General features: G+C 40.3%; 1 protein-coding gene across 3 annotated transcripts in view; it reads right to left on the bottom strand.

Moving 5' to 3' along the window:
* LOC137344415 (peroxisome proliferator-activated receptor delta-like) overlaps nucleotides 1-19,277 on the bottom strand; it is a 45,891-nt gene extending 26,614 nt beyond the window's left edge. The window contains exons 1-3 of one of the 3 annotated variants that reach the window (XM_068007365.1): nucleotides 19,141-19,277; nucleotides 8,546-8,778; nucleotides 6,429-6,577 (exon numbers count right to left, since the gene is read on the bottom strand). In XM_068007365.1, the coding sequence (XP_067863466.1) occupies nucleotides 6,429-6,577; nucleotides 8,546-8,669 (273 nt within the window). In that variant the 5' untranslated portion in view covers nucleotides 8,670-8,778; nucleotides 19,141-19,277. Of the gene's footprint in view, nucleotides 1-6,428; nucleotides 8,376-8,545; nucleotides 8,779-19,140 lie in introns of those variants that run through there. The other 2 variants (XM_068007367.1, XM_068007368.1) reach the window with 2 other exon arrangements.
* Nucleotides 19,278-20,426: the final 1,149 nt, after the last annotated feature.

The raw sequence follows: 20,426 nt of genomic DNA, 5'->3' as shown, positions 1-20,426 counted from the left end.
TCTTCCTAGTTTGTACAGTTCAGTTTAGGCAGCACACTTACCAACTAAGCCATTGGGAAGCACATCTTTTAAAGTTAATTAAAAGGCAAATTTTGCACCAATGCAATATTAACACCAGTCCAATAGAAGCCAGCAGTTTGATTTGTACTTCTGCCATCAGGTGCAGTATAGACAACATACAATTGATTTCAATAAACTGTGACTTTTTTTTCTGAAACTGTATTCCCTAATGAAACTGCATTAGACAATTGGTAAAACTCATCATAGAATTACATAGAAATTACAACACAGCCTATCCATATTGGTGTTTATCCTTCACATGAGCTGAAGACCTAATCCCATGTGCTCACTCTGTTCCCATAATCCCTTTGATCCCCTTTCTTTCAATCATTGATCTAACCTATCTTAAAACATTGGTATCATCTCTGTATGGTTCAATAATCTTAGAATTTTAAAGAAGAATCATGACAAGATTTTCCAATTTCCTGTAATCATTATGCAAGTTAACTTGTTGACTGTGAAATGTGGTTAAGGTCAGTGTCTATTTCCACCTCTGTATTTTTATTCCAATTCTCTTACCATATGTGGATCAAAATGTACAGGAGTACCTGATCAATAAGAATGTAAATCAGCTATAAATGTTGTTTTTAAAATCAAAAGAAAGTACCCCCTACCCCCACTATTGAGCACAAAATTCTGGCAAGTGGGCAACCTGATCCCAGGCCTCCACTGTTTCAAAATCCAGTGGCAGGAGATGCTCGAGAACAGCCTCTGGTGATCCAATAGTTATTTTTTCCCCTTTCCTTGGCACCGCTCCATGATGGCACAGCTGACAGCAGAATCTCAATTTGTGGGAGGTCTGAGCTGAATGCTCACGTTCCACCACTCTGTCATGCACTGCACAACCACACCCTCAAATTTTCTACACTTTTGAAGTCTGATAGATTTTCTTCTGTTTTTCTCAATGACTATAGTACTTTGAATAAATTGGTTTTATACCGCAATAATCAGAATAAACATATTTTATTTTTTGGTTAAGTGACAAAGTCACAGTGGACGGCTGTATGCTGCCTAAACTAAAAATCAATGTAAGTTATATTCCCTGGATAGCCTCACCCACTAATATAGTAACTGCCTCAGAGAATTCCAGTATACCACAAGGAGAACCCACTGGTTAAAGAACACATTCACTATACCCATGTCCTATGTGCTCTTGAAATGAACATGGATGACATCCCATAACATGCTCTCAAGTATTTTCCTCACTACAGACATGAAGCCAATTGGTCTATAATTTACAGGTTCATTCAAATATTCTTTGAGAATTCTATAGTGTGTGTGGTTCAGCTAACCTGTAGATATTTAATTCCTGGGGTTTACTTCATGACTCATGCTTTATTGACCACATGCTACAGATTCCCAAGTCAAAATGACCAGATCTAGAATTTATCTAGTCTTAATTTGTGAAGATTTAGAGAAAAAACTATTTAACGTACCTCTCATCTTTTGTATAGTATTTTTAAACAACGTATTCCTTAAGGAATCAGTCTACTCTAACATACTCTCTGCTACCTTCCAGAGCTGAAAAGGTGTTTTGGATCCCTCTTGCTGCTTTCCATAACCCAACTTTCTACTGTTCTCTTACCTCTTCTAATACTCCTTTTAGTTATCTTTAATTGGACTTTTTTTGTTTAAAAAGAACAAAAAATTTCCCTTACTCATTTTACTCTGCCAATTCTCTCCTCTGGGAACTGACTCCCTGCTGGGGTGTCATTTCACAGTCAATGGTCACCTCTGGCATCTCCCAAAGGGACCTTTATTTATTCTTGAGCCTCGACAGTGAGCATCAGCAAGCTATTTGATAATTTGACAATTAATCCAATACTGGCCTGATCCAATGACCACTTCCATCAGTGACCACTGGAAAATGATCAATAATGGGAACCCATCCTGATTTTCCTCTTCCTTACTAGAGGTGGTGAAGCCAATTGAAACACTCGTATCACCACTGCAGCTGAGCTCAGATAACTCAGTACAGATGTTTAAAAATTTCAAAATATACTTTATTTCATTGAATTTAAAAGGTACATACAGTTCAAAGTAAATATCACAATTCCAAACCAGTACATTTCAAACCAAGAACACCACAGATCGTACAGAAAGCGATTTCCTTATTACAATTCAAACACAGTATTTCTTATGACTCGTAGCGTACAATACAAGGTGAGTCTCTTTCCCCAGAAAGTCTTTGCATAGGTCCCACCTCGCCTCAGTGCGTCCCACAGCACGTACTCTTGGACCTTGGAGTGTGCCAGTTGGCAACACTCGGCCGTGGGCAGCTCCTTCAGTTGGAAGACCAGCATGTTTCGGGCGGACCAAAGGGCCTCCTCGGTGAAGGCAACTCAGTATAGATGACTAGGGATCAAATCTTCCTGGCCTGTATGTCTCACTTACTCACTAGATAAACTTGCTAAGCAATCTGCTCTAATTTGCCTTTATATGATTCCAAGCCCTAGCTGCTTTGGGTCATAAAAATGAATTAAACTTGGTCTTTTAGGTATTTTTGACCTTTTCACCCTTGCCGTCTTGCTATTGCTCCTCCCTTTTCCGCATAAAAGAGCAGATTTGTACCGGATGTAGACTGATCTGCATTCAACATTGAAGTTAAAGTTATACCCAGACATCTGTCTGAAACCTGTCTAGAGTCAAATAGAAACCAAAACTAAAGGCTTTACATATTAAATGAGCTTATATTGGGCATTGGGCATCTGTTAAACGATCATCTGAATAAACTACTGGTCCACTTAGTAATTGTATGATTACAAACACAATTAACTATTGAAAGAAATGTTACTGAGAGAAAGCAAACAATAGCATTAGCTGCCAATATAATTCATCAGTCTTCTTATTCAGATTTAAATAAACAAAGTAAATCCTTTGAATGGACACTTAAATCAAACTGTTTAGATAATCCTCCATTATGTAAATAAGATTAACTGCTAAGCAGCCTTTACTGTCTAACCCAACTGTGCATGAAAATACCTATTTGCAATTTAGATTATTAAACAACCAGGATAAAAATTCAACTGAGGGACGCGAAGAGACAACAAGACTGAATAAACAGCAAATTAGCAAGCATGTCCACCAGGTCCTCGACACCATAAGAATTTGCATTTATTAGGCACCTTTAATGTAGTAAAACATCGCCAGATGCTTCACAGAGACATGAGGAAAACAGACCCAAAACCGAAGGAGTCATTAGGATGGGTGGCCAAAAGCTTGACTAAAGAAGTAGAGGGAGAGTCTTAAAGGAGGAATGGAAAGTGGAGAAGCAGAGACGCTCTTGCCAGTTTTTTCCCCCTCCCCTTCCTTGCCTTCCTCTTTTTTCCTGAAGCTGTTGACTCCATGGTGGAATACAGTTCCATGGATGCTGCTCATCTTCCAGTAACTAGTAAGTGGCCACTGTTCATGTGTGAGCTTGGAAAGTGAAGTTCAACAAGCTACTCAACTATGGGGGGCATCAATGGTACAATTTTAAAGGGGGTGCAGGAACGGAGAGACCTGGAGGTATATGTGCATAAATCTTTGAAGGTGGCAGGACAAGTTGAGAAGGCTGTTAAAAAGGCTTACGGGATCCTTGGCTTTATAAATAAAGGAATAGAGTACAAAAGCAAGGACGTCATGCTAAACTTTTATAAAACACTGGGTAGTCCCCAGCTGGCTAATTCTGGGCACCACATATTAGGAAAGATGTCAAGGCCTTTACAGAGGGTGCAGAAAAGATTTACTAGAATGGTACCAGGGATGAAAGACTTCAGTTATGTGGAGAGACTAAAGAAACTAGGGTTGTTCTCCTTAGAGCAGAAAAAGGTTAAGGGGAGATTTGATAGAGGTATTCAAAATCATGAAGGGTTTTGATAGAGTAAATAAGGAGAAACGGTTTACTGTGGCAGAAGGGTCGGTAACCAGAGGACACAGATTGAAGATAATTGGCAAAAGATCCAGAAGACATGAGGAAAAAAAAATGTAGGCAGCAAGTTGTTATGGTCTGGAATGCACAGCCTGAAAGGGTGGTGCAAACATTCAATAACAACTTTCAAAAGGGAATTGGATAAATACTTGAAGGGGGAAAATTTGCAGGGCGATGGGGAAAGAGCAGGAGAGTGGGGCTAATTGGATAGCTCTTTCAAAGAGCTGGCACAGGCACGATGGGCCGAATGGCCTCCTCCTGTGCTTTATCATTCTACGATTACAGTGAAGCCTGATCCTGTCCTCAACTGACATTCACACGTGCATATGTGCCAGTAAGCACCAATAGATGGTGATCTGGAATAGGAACTCTAGTTGATCTTCCCCTCTCTAACCAAATTGCTGCGTCCCAACTGCTGCTCCAGCTGACATCAGGAAATTCAGCAGAGCCTGGGGTTCAAACCTGGAACCTTTCTGGACTACATGGCTCAGCTACTCAATGGATAAGTTTGCTAAGCCTTTGGGGGAGCGACTCCTGTCTTCACTTTTTTTGGACTTTCATGTTACTCAAATTGCTGACTGCTGGAGCTTTCAACCTATTTAGACAATACAATACTTATAATTACTTTTTGTGTTTCCTATCAGGAATTTACTATCAAGGGCTGTTTGACTGAACTAAAACAGAAAGTATGATAGAGATTAAATTAAAGGCAAACAAAGGTGGCAAAGCCAAGTCAGCATTTTCAAAACGAACAGCTTGCTCAAGGCACCTCAAAACTGCTGTGTCCCACAATTGCTTTATTTCATTCTAAAGTACTTCTCAAAATAATTAACATGAAAAAGAGCGAATGAGTCAATGGGTTGGCAGAGATTGAGCTGCATTCCCCAACAAGATATCCTGTTTCTTATATCAGTTCACTTTCAGTATTTACTGAATCACTAAAATCTCAGTAAGTTTCACTAATTGCGGGACCCATCTCCCCAAAAATGATCTCTCCAAAACATTCTTTAAATAAAAATCCAATAGGTGAGACAAAACCTAGTATTTAATTAAATAGCACATTCTATAAAGATAACACATCAAAATTTTCTTATTTATATTTTTTCCAGATATCAGTTTGGGGACATTGTCCATAGTGCTCATCACACCTACATCTATCATTTTTATAGTGATTGTACCCATCACAGCAGGAGGGTTGGGGTTGGCTTTAGCCCCATCTCCATGTAAAGCACCATCCGAGAGGACTAATAAACAATCCACTCCCAGCCCTCGGCCAATGCCACTTTTGAGATGGCCACTGGAAGCTGCAGTGTGCATTAAATAAAGAATTTCTCCCTTGCAATAGTACCCGGGCACTTAAGGATTGAGTGTTGCTTTTGAAGGAGGGTGAACATTAGATGTTTGATTTATGTGTTACTTAACCAAGATATAGGGATGTGGATAACCTATTATTAAGCAATTATTGTCCACTTTGTAATTTTTAAACTTTACAATTCCAATTTCAAATACAGTATATAAAGTTTTATACCATTCTCTTTTTACTACTGTATGTGTTCAAAATAATTTAGTATTAATTTAGGTTTCTGTTGAAGTAAGGTTACCTCCATTTATTTCCCTTGCTTACAGATGTCACAGTTTCATTCCTTGACTTACTCCCAATCTCACATTTGCACTTGAGATAATTACAAGGAGGTGTATGAAAATATGCTGGGATGACTTGCCCCCGCCTTTTCCTCTGTCTATCTGGGGTAATGCCTGCTGTCCTTCACTAATAGTAAGGCCAAGACTGAGAACTTACGGTGTAGGAAATCCTAAACATATTCAGATGTCGCACACAAATTTTACAATTTGACAGACTGAGCTTGCAGAAAAGGTATATAAAATGCCATGAAAAAATTGAAACAAAGCACAATGTAGAATACTTACTGAAGCTTTGCTAATAGAATATCTAAAAAAAAAGTTGGGATTTCAGCTTATTTAATGATACAATTTTCAATGTTGAAAACATCTGAACCAACAGAATAGTTTCCTCCTGCCAATTCAGATTTTATTTGCACTAGAAATTAAATTATTCAATAATTTAAATTAAGCAATGTGGATAACACAATAAAGTCAAAATTTCAGCTAAAAATTGAATTTAGATCATTTGAATTAAGCAACTTTGAACTAAGGGTAGACTGTACTGGTATTAAATGTAAATATCATACAACAAAATATCATTCAGCGCAATAAAGGTTAGCTGCCTTTTTCTAAAGCCATCTAGTAACTTGGATTACGTACAGCAATCTTACCTTTCTATTGATCTGAACATATTAATACAGCAGTAAGAAAGTGAGAAGATAGCAGTCTTTATAGGTCAATGCTCAACTTTCATTAGATGATCTATGCTGGCATAAAATGCAAGTGAACATTTCTACAGTAGCACGTTACATGTCAAGGACATAATAATGCACAGTACCTTGCAACCTTCACACGCATGTACGCCATAATGGAAGCCCGAAGCCTTATCACCACATATTCGGCATTCAACATTCACTCCAGAGGTGGTGGCCTCCTCATTGGTGACTTTGGATTGTACAACTGATGGACTTGCAGCTTCCATTACATCTGAGAAAGGAAATACATTAGTTCCAAAAAAAAAGGACTGTTCAAAAATTTTAAAACTGTTATATGGGGGTATGTCTGATACAATTCAGTTCAGCATCTATAACCATAAATAATTTTTAACCCCATTTTTAGTTATTTCCCCCCATCATTTTACAATCTCTCTCAACTACGTATCATTACAGAGTAAGATGATGGGAAAGCAAACTGCTTTCATGTCTCTGCTTGTGCTGATCTACAAGAGTATGATAAGAGGGGGGTAAGAGAAACACTGGTTTAATTGGGGGGGGGGGGGCAGTTAAATCAAATTTTAAGATAGATTCATACCCTCACACACAAACAAAAAAGCTTTCTTATTAATTGAACTGAATTCTTAAACCACTGATTTTTAAATCCTTTTGTTTTCTAAAAGCTTTTATGGTTGCAGGGATAAGGCACTTCCAAACAAGAGGGGAGAGGGGAAATAAAAATCAGAGGGACTCATGTAACTCATTACTGCCCAAAACTGAACTGTACTAGCAGAGGCCTTGGAATGGGAAGAGGCTGCCTCTCAACCTCTTTGGGAAATGGCTCATTATAGTGTGTGTTGTAGAGATATTTAAAGTCAATTTTAGTGTCAGAAATTGCTACGTAATACCAGTTTCTTTCATCTTGTTTAGGGAACTTAACTGTAAAAGCTGTGAAGCTGTTAAGAGTTATTTGGTTTGATTCTTAATTAAAAACAACTAACAGTGCCATTGTTTTATCTTCTGCAAGACCAAACCCAATTTTTAAAAGGAAAACAATGATTACATTTGGTAGAGTTATGCAAAAATCATTATTTAAATTCTACATTTTCTTGGTGATTTGGTTTTTTTGCTCATTGTGGTGAGGAATATTAAGAATGGAACTCTATCACTTTTGCATAGTATGTCAGAATCAACAGGAGAGGTACAGAACGGTCAATAAGGCTCTATCTACTCTGTCCCTGCAATAATTTTCATTCCTCACTGGGGTACGGTTCCACAGTACCAGTCATCATCCAGCACCTCATTCAAGTAGCCTTTATTCACCTATCGGCCTAGTCAGTAAGTACCAGCAGGTTATCCAATTATTGAGAACATCACAGCTGAGCCCAATCTCGTCTTCACTCAGCATCCACACATGCAGACTTACAATAGGGGGTTGTTGTACAGTGATCACTAGCAGAAACTCTGGCTGATTTTCCTTTTCACAAAATGTTGTGGCCAACTGTAGCATCCTGGATAATGTCAGTTACCTCAGCCGAGACCAGGAATCGAACCTAGGCCATTTCTGGTATGCACGGCTCTGAGATGGAGACTTGACCTTTGAGCCATCAGGACAACCTCCGTTACACCAGTTAGAATTTTTCTACTTGTCCTATCATCTTGTCCTTTTCCATATGAGGCATGCAATTGATGCTACACTATACCAATATGCTGCTCCCACTAGGAAATGGTTTGACACTGCCCAATCTGATGCCATGAAGGACCCTTGCAGTTTGCAGAACGACAAGTCTTTCAACCAATTACCGTGGACTATATTTGAATCCAAGTTCCAAAGGTGAAGTCAGTATGCTAACTCAGTGCCCCATGAAATCATTTTAGAGTTATCATTCAAAAATTATTTTTATAACACTTATTTTTATTAGATCGATCCCAGCATTAAAAACACTGAAATCTCATTGACAGGAAACTTATCTGTAAATTAGTAGTGATCAACAATGCCATTGCAGAGTTAACGTGCTTCCATTATCTCGATATAGATACGTATAAACAGGACACCAGTAAATGCCATATTCCTAGGGGAAGCAGAATTAATTTTTTCCTCAGGTATTCAGAACAATTAGCAAGTAAATGCTACTTACCCTTAGTTACTCTCAAAGTTAGAGCACTGCTATTAAATGAGCCAATAGCTATAATACTTTAAAAAAAAAATTTTTTAAAGCAACACTTGACATTATTTCATTACCTGTTTGACTCCTGGAAGCTATTTCAGTATCTGGTCCCAGAGTTTCATAATCTGTGGTCTTTGAATCTATCCCATCATCCCCCTCCTCCTTAGAATCTGATGACGCATCCTGTAGCTTTTCCATGACCTACTACCCACTTCCTCAGCAATGTGACTCGAGTCATATCCTTGACGTGTGCATTGCTGGCACAAACGCAAATTGGTCAAAGCCCCGATACAAAACATTCATAGACCTGATGAGATACAAACATAATTTTAGAACACGTTTCCCTGCAACAAATAAATGGCACTGAAGCTGGGTTTGGGGCAATGAACTGATCCTTTAAAAGGGACAGGATGACTTGTACTTCTTGGACTGGATCTGTTTGTGATAGAAAAGGTAATATTTCTAAGACTATTTATAATAGTGGCAAATTAACCTACATGCACATGTTTATGTATCATTTTTAATTAATGACTTCTTCACACCACAATCTGGACATGCTCACAGAACTGTATCTAAATGTTCTCACACTGCTATATATTACCTAGTTTCAGAAGCAGCTGCAACAGGTTCAACATGTCATGACACCGTACATGGCTCTTTTTAAAAAAAAAACTATAGACAGATGAAGACAAGTAATACACATATTTTTCCTATAAACAGTTGGTACCTGTACCAGATTATGATCGGTCAATCACAAAATTATTTGACACTTTTTTTTGTTGTGCAGCAACTCACACGGTTGTAGTTCTGTACTGGCTGCTTTGGGGTCAGCCATTTAAACAAAAGATGTTGTGTGGTGTCTACCAGGTGTCTGATTTGACACAAACAAAAAACAAATGGTGAAAGTAAAATGAAAATTTCTACAGTACTTCCTGCTGATGGGATGGAAATTGGTGTGCACAAAGACTTTAAAGCACAAGTACTTTTAAAGCATGTATTTAAGAGATTTAAGTGTGCGTGCATAATGACACATATGAAACAAATTCAAGCAAGAATTTTATTAGGTTTACCACACCTGTTTTACTTGGGACAAACTTACAGTATTTGACACTCAATTTAGGGAACTGAAATAAACAGTCAAACACATGAAAGAAAGATTGAAGAGAAATTTCTCCCCTCCTCTGCCAAAAACATTGACTCCTTGCTGCTGTACTGTTCTGTGGGCAGTGCCTTTGATACTTTGCCCAAGAGGCCATTCTTCATTTCTGAGCTTGACTATCAGCACTGGCAGACCATTCAACCACAGGGAGCATCACTGCTAAGCTAGATTTTATCCTCACCCACCATCCACATATGCACATTTACAACTCTGGTCACGGAGCATGGATCAAAAGCAGAGCTTGGCCGAGTTTCCCCTCCCTTACCCCAAGGAGCTCAAGCCAACTGTAGTCCCACCATCATTACACAAGTTAAATTAGCACATATTGGAAACCAAACCTGGGACCTTTCAGCATTTTAAACAAGTACATAAAAAAATTCACAACAAGAAATATATAAATACAAGGTTTAAAACTATAAAATTATATAATACCAGAATGAAGTATGATACGCGATCATAAATACAGGCAAAATTCAACTGCAATTACTTGCGTACCAACTTATACGTCCAATGACAAAATATGGTCAACCACAAATTTAAAGCAAAGAGTAGGCACTACAAAAATGGAAACCAAAGTTTTTTAAACCATGAGCTTAGGAAAAAGGCCACTCCAGGAGTTCGGAAACCAAACCAAACACCATCAAACCCTCTTATCAGACATACCAATGAAAATGAGACCCAATGGTTGAAGAATTTAATTTAATAGTTGAGTTTGGAGGTGACAAAGGCATAGATAAGGGTCTCAGATAGGGACACAGAGTTGGGTGATGTTACAGAGGTGAAAGTAGGCAGTCTTTGTGATGGAGAGGATATGGGATTGGAAACTCATCTTGGGGTCGTCGAGATTGTAAACAATCTAGTTCAGCCTGAGACAGTAGCCAGAGTGGGAATCAGTACCATGGCTACAGAGGTTGTGGCAGGGGCCAAAGATAACAACTTTACTTTTCCCAATGTTTAACTGGAGGAAATTGTAGCTCAACCAAGACTGGATATCGGACAAGCAATCCAATGACACAGAGGCATTGGAGCAGTCCAAGGAGGTAGTGGAGAGGTAGAGCAATCAGTCATCAGCTTACATGTGGAATCATAGAATGGTTACAGCACAGGAGGCCATTCGGCCCATCGAGCCTGTGCCAGCTCTTTGAGAGCAATCCAGTTAGTCCCATTCCCCCGCTCCTTCCCCGTAGCCCTACAAGCAGCCTTCTCAACTTATCATGCCACCTTCAAAGATTTGTGTACATACACTACCAGGTCTCTTTGTTCCTGCACCCCCTTTAGAATTGTATCATTTAGTTTATATTGCCTCTCATTCTTCCTGCCAAAATTTATCACTTCGCACTTCTTTACTTTGAATTACATCTGTCATGTGTCCGCCCATTCCACCAGCCTGTCTGTGTCCTCTTGAAATCTATTACTGTCCTCCTCACTTTACTACACTTCCAAGTTTTGTGTCATCTGCAAATTTTGAAATTGTGCCCGGTACATCCAAGATATATATATATATATATATATATATATATAAATAAAAAAGTGGTCCCATGTCTGAGGATTATGGTCACCAAAGGGCAGCATGCGAATGAGGAAGAGGAGAAGGGCAAGAAAAAATCCTGGGGGGGGGGGCTTCAGAGGTAAAGGTTGGAAGGGCTGGAAGAGAAACCATTTCCAGAAATGCTCTGGCTATAATCGGATACGTAAGAATGGAACCAAGTGAGAGCAGTCCCACTGAGCTGGAAAACAGAGAGGCTTTGGAGAAGGATAGTGCGGTCGACTGTGTCAAAGGCTGCAAGAGGCCTAGGTTATGAAAGTGTATAATGTACCATAGTCACAATCACAGAAAATGTCATTAGTGACTTTGGTTAGGACAGTGTCGATACTGTGGCAGGGGTGTAAACCTGATTGGAGAGTTCAGAGAGCTGGGAACGTATTTAGGAGGTGACAGTATGTTCAAGCACTTGAGAGGAAAAACATTTTGAAGATGGGAAAATAGTTTGCAAGGACAGAGGGGTCAAGAATCTTAATTTTCAGGGGTGGAGGGGGTGGGTGGTGATGGTGGTTTTGAAAGGGAATCCCAGCAGAGAGCAAACCATTTACGATTAGCTAATATGAAAGCCAAGAAGGGAAGTTGGGTGGTAATCAGTTTAGGGGGAAAGGAGTCAAAGGAGCAAGATGTCGGTCTCAAGAATGAGATGAGCATGGCAGAGATGGGAGAGAAATGGGGTTACAGGGCTAGGGGTGGGATGATTCTAGAGTGGCAGGCGATTTTGGCAAAGGAGAGAGGGGCCCAGTAGAGCCTGATATGGTCCAGCTAGATCTGTTGATAGATAGCTAAGCCAATTGTGTGCCAGATAAGCTGAAGTCTGTGCCCTTTGGTCTTGAGAGAAAGAAGAAGGGGGCCATACCAGGGGGCTAGGAGACAGTAAAAGTTTTGCTGGGGACATGGGTAAAGGTATAGGTGAGGGAGTGCTTGAGCTGAGATATCATGGTAAATAGACAGCCAAAGGCTAGGCAGTTGTCAGTTTAAAACTTCAGCTCATACAAAACTCTCCTTTCCTATCAAATCTACACCAAGTCCTGCTGGCCCATCACCCCTGTCCTCACTGGTCCCCCAACACCTCCTATTTAAAATTCTCATGTTTAAATCCCTTCACGATCTCACCCCTTCATCTCTGTAATTGCCTCCAGTCCTCCCATCTACATTGCCCCCCCCCATCCCCCCACCAAACTCTCTATTCCTGTGAATCTGGCCTTGTGCATTCCCCACCTCCCTTCACCCCACCGTTGATGTTCATGCCTTCAACCGCCTAAGCCTCATGCTCTGGAATTTTCTCCCTAAACACCTCCGCCTCTCCACCTCTCTCTCCTCCATTAAGACCCTCCTTAAAACTCACCTCTTTCACCAAGTTTTTGGTCACTTGTCCTAACATCTCCTTCTTTGGTTTGGCATCTATTTTATTTTTTACTACGCATTTGTGAAGCACCTTGGGACGTTGTTTTACATTAAAGGCACTATATAAGTGCAAGTTGTAGTTGTCTAACTGAACAGTTGCAGTAAATTTGATACATTAGGCTCCCAAACCATACAGGTATCCTCAACAGCAAATCTTGTTGGAGGAAACTGTGGGCTTCATATGCGGTGTGACAAAATACATCTGTGCATTTCAGTAGTTGAAGCCAAGCTGAGGAATGAGAACAATATTGAGCACTCAGACAGCTAGCTCTCAACTAATAAAAGCTGTTGTCATTTAACTAACTTTAAAAAAAAATACAATTTTAATATGTTTTCATAAATACAGCACTCAGGTAAGAGATTTTGGAAAATCAGAGTAATTTCATGAGGAATTTTATTATACATTACCATCTACTTCAGTGAAAAGAGGCCCTGATAGAAAAATAATAAATTTGTGACTGAGGATAGATCAAGGATATAGGGACAATGGGCTTCAAAATACTGAAACACGTCTAGCAAAGGAATTCCTCTCATGATGGCAGCAATTCAGTCATGATGCTCCGGCCATCATGGTGTTGGGCAGGCTTGATTGACCAGCTGGTCCTTTCCTGCCCGTCAATTTTGTATGTTCACTAATGAACGGTTGACAGACAATACTCCCCACTGTTAGTGCACATTTTCTGTCCTATACTATTGTGTGCATTTTTGCCCGCTCACTTCCCCAAGGCCCTAATTTCCTCACTGGGGTACAGTTGTCCCCCAGTACCTCACCAAAGTGTCTATATTCATGAGTCTTGACGGCGACTGCCAGACTATTCAACTGTGAAGCAGCCTTCACCTGCTGTCCATACACTTCTACTAGGGTTTGCTGGATAGTGGTCAGGAGAGGGCAACCTGGACAAATTTCCCTTTTCTGACAGAGCGATGCTGCAGCCAACTATGGCATCTCTACCACAGTGTGATTGAGATCAGCTAACTCAGCACAGGCTGAGATTGAACCTGGGAACTTCCAGATCAGGGGTTCAGAGGCAGATCTTTTATTTCTGACCCATCATAGTACTGTATTCTGCATTTTTAAACATACCTTTTTTTCTCTCTTCCAAGTGCCTCTCACACTCTCTTCCAGCTGGGAGAGTAAGATTCAAATACACTAATGACATATTTAGTTATTAAACAATCAAACACTAACAAACACATGATGCTTCAAATTTAGTTAGCACATGTGATTTGGCAAAGGCATTGCAGAGTCTATTTACATGACTACATATTGTAACAAGTCATAAAACCACTTACATAAATCCTATGAACACTTTCAGCCTATAGTGAGATCTCAGCATTAAGCCTTGAGGACCATAAATTATATATGTTCACTAGCAATAAATGATCACCTTATGTGTCACACAGAAATGTTAAAAAGGACTTCAAGAAAAGCTTAGTGCTGCACAACTCCATTGAGTTCAGAGGCCTAAATGCACTTGCTCTGTGGGCCAAATGTATGTCCTCAGTGGTAATAACAGCCTAAAATTGGATAGAAAGCACCATCATAGTGAATAATCACCTTCTAGGCCACTTACAATACACAGTTTGCACTGATGCAGAACATTGCAGAACTGAATTAAATCTAACCATATAATGTAATTCATGTGCAAAATCACCCAAATCACATTTAAGCACAAGGTGAAAGACCACCTACAGAAGGTACTGCTGCTTCAGCCTCATACCCGCTGCAGTATAACTGCAGCTTTATAATGAACATTCATGCATGTGAAGCTAGAGCTTACAGTGTGCCAAACCTGCTTACTTCTTGCTTGGTCAATTAGGTGCAGCACTGTATTGGGCTTAGTAAATAAGAAAACATTGCAGGCTGGATGAAACATTCTGTCTGATTCTTCAGGACTACTGTTGAATCAACTCTTCTAATTTAAACAATTAGAAAGCATATGTTCAGCTCTGGATAAAGTGATTCAGCACACTCAGGTTGGCACACTGGCTTTATGCTGTGCGACACTTCCCATGTAAATTCTACTTGACATAACATGAAATAAGGATAATGGCAGTTACATATCATAATGGAAATTGTCAGATTTCAGCAAGCTTCCACTCAGATAAAAAGAAAAAAAATTCAAGAATTAAGATTGCTTAAGTGTCATGCTTTAATATGTGGCCATGTATAAATAATTCCATCTTAATGTACTACTATATTTAGCAATATTCAAACAACGATTGCCAAAATATTTATGCAACTCAAGTATGCTGCATTAAATTGCAAAGCTAAACCTGAAATGCCTTTTCAGTGTCAGCATTGGAAACAGTGTTTGTTTTTTTCTGTTGAAATTACAGCAGGATTTCCCAAGTCAACAACAAACCTGTCAGTTTCAGGTCAATTTCACAAAGTCACAGTTGGCCAGTGATCTCTGTACACACAAGCTTATGAAAGACCTTTGCAAAAGGAAATATAATTTGAACTGTTGTGTGAATATTGCTTCTGGGCCCAGTTTAAGAACCATATAACATGCTGAAGTAGGATTGAGCTTCACATTTGACCTAGTCAGATACGATTTCAGCCACCAAAACATTCATAAGACTAGCACATAAGTGCTGAAGGAAGCAGAACCCGCCCCCATTTCCACTTTCTGCACATTTAACCAACACAAAGGAGCAACCTCTAATGTAATCATTCCCACAAATTAGTAATACATATCCAATTATACAAGCACTGGCAGCAATTATTATACTTTTATCTTGTAAGTTTTTTTAGTTTACAGCAAGCATAGGGTGAAACAATAGGTGCTTCTGTTCCAGTCTAGATATGATTACACTGTCCACAGTTCCTACAAAGGAACGATATTCATTCTGTTTACTTAGAATTTAATCCAATCCGGTGAAACTAATATCTTATCAACATTTTATAAAACAGAGACCTAGAATCTCTTGCAATGACATCACTTCCATTTTATCATTTAAGATAAATGTAAGTTGAATACTGTTACTTTATTTTATATTCCCTTAGTCCCTTTTTGAATATTTCTTTCTGCTGATTTGTATAACAACTGCAAAAGTCTTATTTAACCCTGAACACTTAAACATTGCTCAAAGAGATTCTCCTCTGTGTTCTTCTGGCTGCAGATGGTCCAACAGGAATTGGCAAACATTGTCTCTGTGGGGAGCCAGACTCTGGAAGGGTTCAAATTTACATCTCGATGGAAAGTCCAATACCAGCCTGCTCCAAAGTGATTAATTTGCATGTTATGCCCTAAGTATATCATTTTGGGGTGAAACAAAATAAAAACCCCATTTTCAGAGACACAAGGAGGGAATTTTAATCCCCCCATGACAGGTTGGAGGGGACGCGGGCGGTGGGGGGGGTTGGGTTGGGGAGTTACATTGGTAAAGATGCGAAACCCAACGCCCAACCTGCCACAAATGTGCCCGCTTCCATTTTAACCGCAGCGGGTTTGGGGGCGTCCGAGTAACCCACTCTGGAGAGGTGGGTCTGTCATTATATGTAAACAAGGCTCCGTTGTTGACATTTTGGCAGCCATTTAATGCTGGCCGGCCAGGTTTCCCAGGGCTCAGGAAACCTAGCAGCTAAAGGGAGGTGGGAGCAGTCGGATCCAGCAGGCAAGTGCTTTTTAGAGCACTGCTTGTGCTACCCCCCTGCCCCTCAAGCACATCATCTGCCACAATCAGCCAATCCCCTCCCTCTAAACCTACAATGTTTCCTGGTCCCCTGCTCCAGTCTTGCTTAAAAGCTGTTTAATCTTCAACTTTTTCCAGTTCAGACAAAGGGTTATTGACCTGAAACGTTAACTGTTTCTTTCTCCACAGATGCTGCCCAACTTGCTGTGTATTTCCAGCATTTTCTGTATTTATTTCAGAATGTGCAGTATTTTGCTTTTGGTCAAAAACAACAAGTTGATCAGGAGAGAGGGAGAAGAAATCAAATTAATTGCCAAAAATCTAGGTTTCACTGTCCAGTGTTTGCATCAGTCCATTATATTTATTAAAGTATGAAAATTATCAGTATTTTAAAAAAAAATTTAAAGTTTTATCGAGCGAATCGAGGTTCTAAAGCCACTGACTTATTGTTTCACTCCAGCCTTTAGTAATTCACCTTATTGCAATGAATGGACTGTCAAAATGGCAGGCTTCCAAAGTAAAATGCACCCACAGTCATTAGAATTAGAGCTTCATGCTCATACTTTTTATGGATTTTCATGTATGTTGCCCTACTCCTCATGCAACAATCTCTCTTATCCTCACTTTTTGGTTGGCCACTGCTTCTTCTAATTCAAGTATCTTTTAACTACACACAACTATATTAATATAGTTATGTAACTATAGTTGTAAGCCACTGCATAACAGAATTATACCATGACCAAAACCATTGCTGTCTATCAGCTATACTCCAATTAATAATCAAAGTCAGCAACAACTTCACACACATTTTGTGCAAATAGGGATTTTACAGGTATTCTTCAAATTACCACCTTTTTATGCTCAATTTCATGCTAGTGGCACAACTGTTTTGTTTGCATTCCAGCAAAAACGCATTTGCCCTATTTGCCACAGCAAGAGCTCTGCAATCCACTGAGACGGACAGCACAACCATGGTACCTATGGTACTGCCATTAGCAGTGTGATGAATTCTAGATGATGGTACAGCACCCCTATCTCCGCTTTCATAACACAATATCCTTCTTAATGTTATACACAACTAGAAAAAGTACTCACTCAAAACAACTTTGGTACAGTTTTACTTAAGAAAAATAGTACTTCCCACAACCTGGGAAGAAAATGGTCTCTGTTGTGAGGTTATTTTCTTCCCTGGCAATATAGAACAGCAGCAGAAATATTTCCCAATAACCTTATTAGTATTCATTTAGCTGCATCAAACATCACTGCACAGAATAAACTAGCCCATTTTAGGTTATTTGGTTTTTAGCATACATTCTGTAGATGTGGGGACTAAATTGATATAAAATAGAATTGAATTCTAAGTGCAGCATTTTATTGGTAATTCTATTCAACTCAATCACTTTTATATGTATTCACGGGGGGCCTCCAACATCATGTTGTGCAATAAAAATGCACTCCTTTAAAAAAAACATAAACCCATTTAAAATGAAACTTTGTTACTTGCTATACATTTGAAGATCAGCAAAAAGCTAGACACTAATTATTTGATTATAAATTGTCATATCAACAACGACATGTATCCTAATCGCTGTATAACCTTGGTTTAAAAGTTTGTTGTTTCACAATATATTCATATATCAGCCCCCACAGATTCCGATATAGCAAAGTTTGCAGCAAGTCCAATTCTCAGAACATAACTCCAAAAATTCCAACAAACCATGTATGAAAGTGCAGCGTGTGACCCAGCAGATCAATGCAAGCCACTTGGGACAGCACAGTACTAAAACATAAACGTGTCCCAGAGCAGCCAATTCATGAAAAAAAGCTGAACTTTAGTTTGCAGATTAAAATACTATTGGGTAACCTCACAACCAAAGCATTGGTGTTCTAAAGTGCCATGCAGTAGGCACGAGTTTCTGCCTGGTATTCCCCACATCCCCAACTGTGGTTGCTGTTATGCTAGTAGCAATAAGTTATAGAGCAACACTGGTAAATACCTCGAACAAGATTATCCAGCCATCTACTCTGTCAGGGGAAGAAAATAAATATACATTGTGGTATAATTCAACAGTGTAAGACAAGCTACCACCCCAAACCAGACGTAGAAACTTGACTCTCAGCTGGAGTTAATTCATAATCGCATCGGCTGATGCACTTGGTGAGACAGCTATTCAGACCTCACAAATATAAAGCTTACAATGTAGTTCATTGAATAACAAGTGAGAAATCCCACCCGAGAGTGAGCGGCATTCATGAAGTAGACGCCAGCAAGAGGGGAGGGGAGGGGGGCGGTATCCCACAGAGAGGAGAAGGTGGCTAAAAAGTTGAGAGTTGGAGGTGGTGCTGTAATAGGATCGCTACCCCCCCCCCCCCCCGCTCCTCCCCTCAGGTGAGCCCGGTTCACACCTGCCCAGGTATCGAATCTCTCTGCTAGAAACTGCCCGAGCAGGATCCTGACAGCGGCAAAACTTTCCGAGAGTTAGAAAGTTCTCCGGTGCGAAGAATCCGCCCAACAGCTGGAGCTGAAGCAAAGATGATGCAAGTGAGGCCGGGATAGTGGGGGCCGCCGGGCCTTGTGTTTTCTTTTCAGACCTCGCCCATGGGCCACTCACCCCCGCTTCGGCTTTGATATCAAACCCCCACCCCCGCCCCCCCTCCTCCTCCTCCTCTCTCCCGTACTCAGCCTAACCTGCTACCGGTCATAGACGCCACAGTCCTAACTGACAGCTCAGACAGCGAATTAGATGTGCGGAACCTCCCGAACCAGCCAATCAAAGCAAGCCGGAGGCGGGATTTCCGGCCCCAGGTCCGGTTGTTGCACAGCGTCAGCCCGGCTGTCCTGTGAGGCTTTCAATCATCCTTCCTGTTATAAAAAGAATCTTTTTTTTACAAATAAAAAGAAAAACCTAATTCATGGAACTCACTCGCGTCATTTCACTTGTTAAAATCTAGCCGGGTCGGAAACTCTCTCCTCCGCCTTTGCTCGGTCACTTTTAAAGCGGCTCAAAGTTCTCTCCCGTAATGTTTACGTGCGCAGCAGCCCAAGCGGTGACAGCGCCACTGACGTCATGCAGCGTGACAACCTCGCGCGACTTTCACGCGCCGTGACGTAACAGCGGCGACCGGGTGGTTTGGGGCGGGGCTCCCGGTGTGACGTAACCTGCTGCGCGCTCGTCGGCGTCTGCCGCCTCGGAGACGAAGCGCGGTGGGTTCAGGTCGCTGAGTGACTGCGTGGGGACCGACCGCTCCCCCTTCCCCTCCCTCCCAGGGTCCGTCTGCCTTCCATTTACAAATAGGGTGATTTACTCTCTCCCCCACCTATTCATTAGAACCATAGACTATATCAGCGCAGAGCGAGGCCATTCGGCCCATCATGTATGTGTTGCCTCTCAGAAACCGTTCACCGCTTAGACCACTTCATTTCTGCTTTACCCCAAACCCTCTTATTTTTTTTTCTTTTCTAATATTTATCCAGTAACATATTTTAAAAGCTATTATTGGAGCCGACTTCCACGTCCTGGAAACTCCTGTGCAGAAAAAAAAAACCTCCCCCACCCTTGCTAAGTTTGATCGTGATTTAAATTTCCGTCTTCCAGTTACTGACTCACTGAACAATGGAAATATTTTTTCCTGATCTTTATCAAAACCCTTCATAATTGTGAACACCTATCATCTCTTAATTTACTTTGCTCTAATGAAATGAGGTGCAGTTTCTCTAATCTCTCCCAACAACTAAAGTCTCTCATTCTTGGAATCATCTTAGTTAAATCTTTACTGCACCCTCTCCAGGGCCTCTTTCCTCAAGTAAGGCACCCGAAACTGGATATAATATTCTTACAGCAGCCCAACCAATAATTTATATAGGTTTAGCATTACCTCTTTGCTGTTTTACTCTATACTCCTATTTATAAAACCTAAGATTCCATTTGCTTTTATTTTACTGCTTTATCAACTTGTCCTTCCACTTTTAAAGATTTGTGCACCTGAACCACTAAGTCTCTGCACCTCTACTTCTTTTAAAGTTTTACCATTTAATCTGTATATCATCTTATTCATCCCCCCCCCCCCCACAAAATGTATCACCTTGTATTTCTCTGCATTAAATTTCATCTGACCTCTATGTGCCCAATATACTAACCTGCCTATTCTCCTGAAGTCACTTACAGTCAGCAATAATGGTCCCAACACTGACCCCTGGAGGACACACTGT

Source organism: Heptranchias perlo, chromosome 27 (genome assembly GCF_035084215.1).
Source record: "Heptranchias perlo isolate sHepPer1 chromosome 27, sHepPer1.hap1, whole genome shotgun sequence".
NCBI lineage: Eukaryota > Metazoa > Chordata > Chondrichthyes > Hexanchiformes > Hexanchidae > Heptranchias > Heptranchias perlo.
Note: the sequence above shows the minus strand (reverse complement) of the source record. Positions and strands in the feature narration are given on the sequence as shown.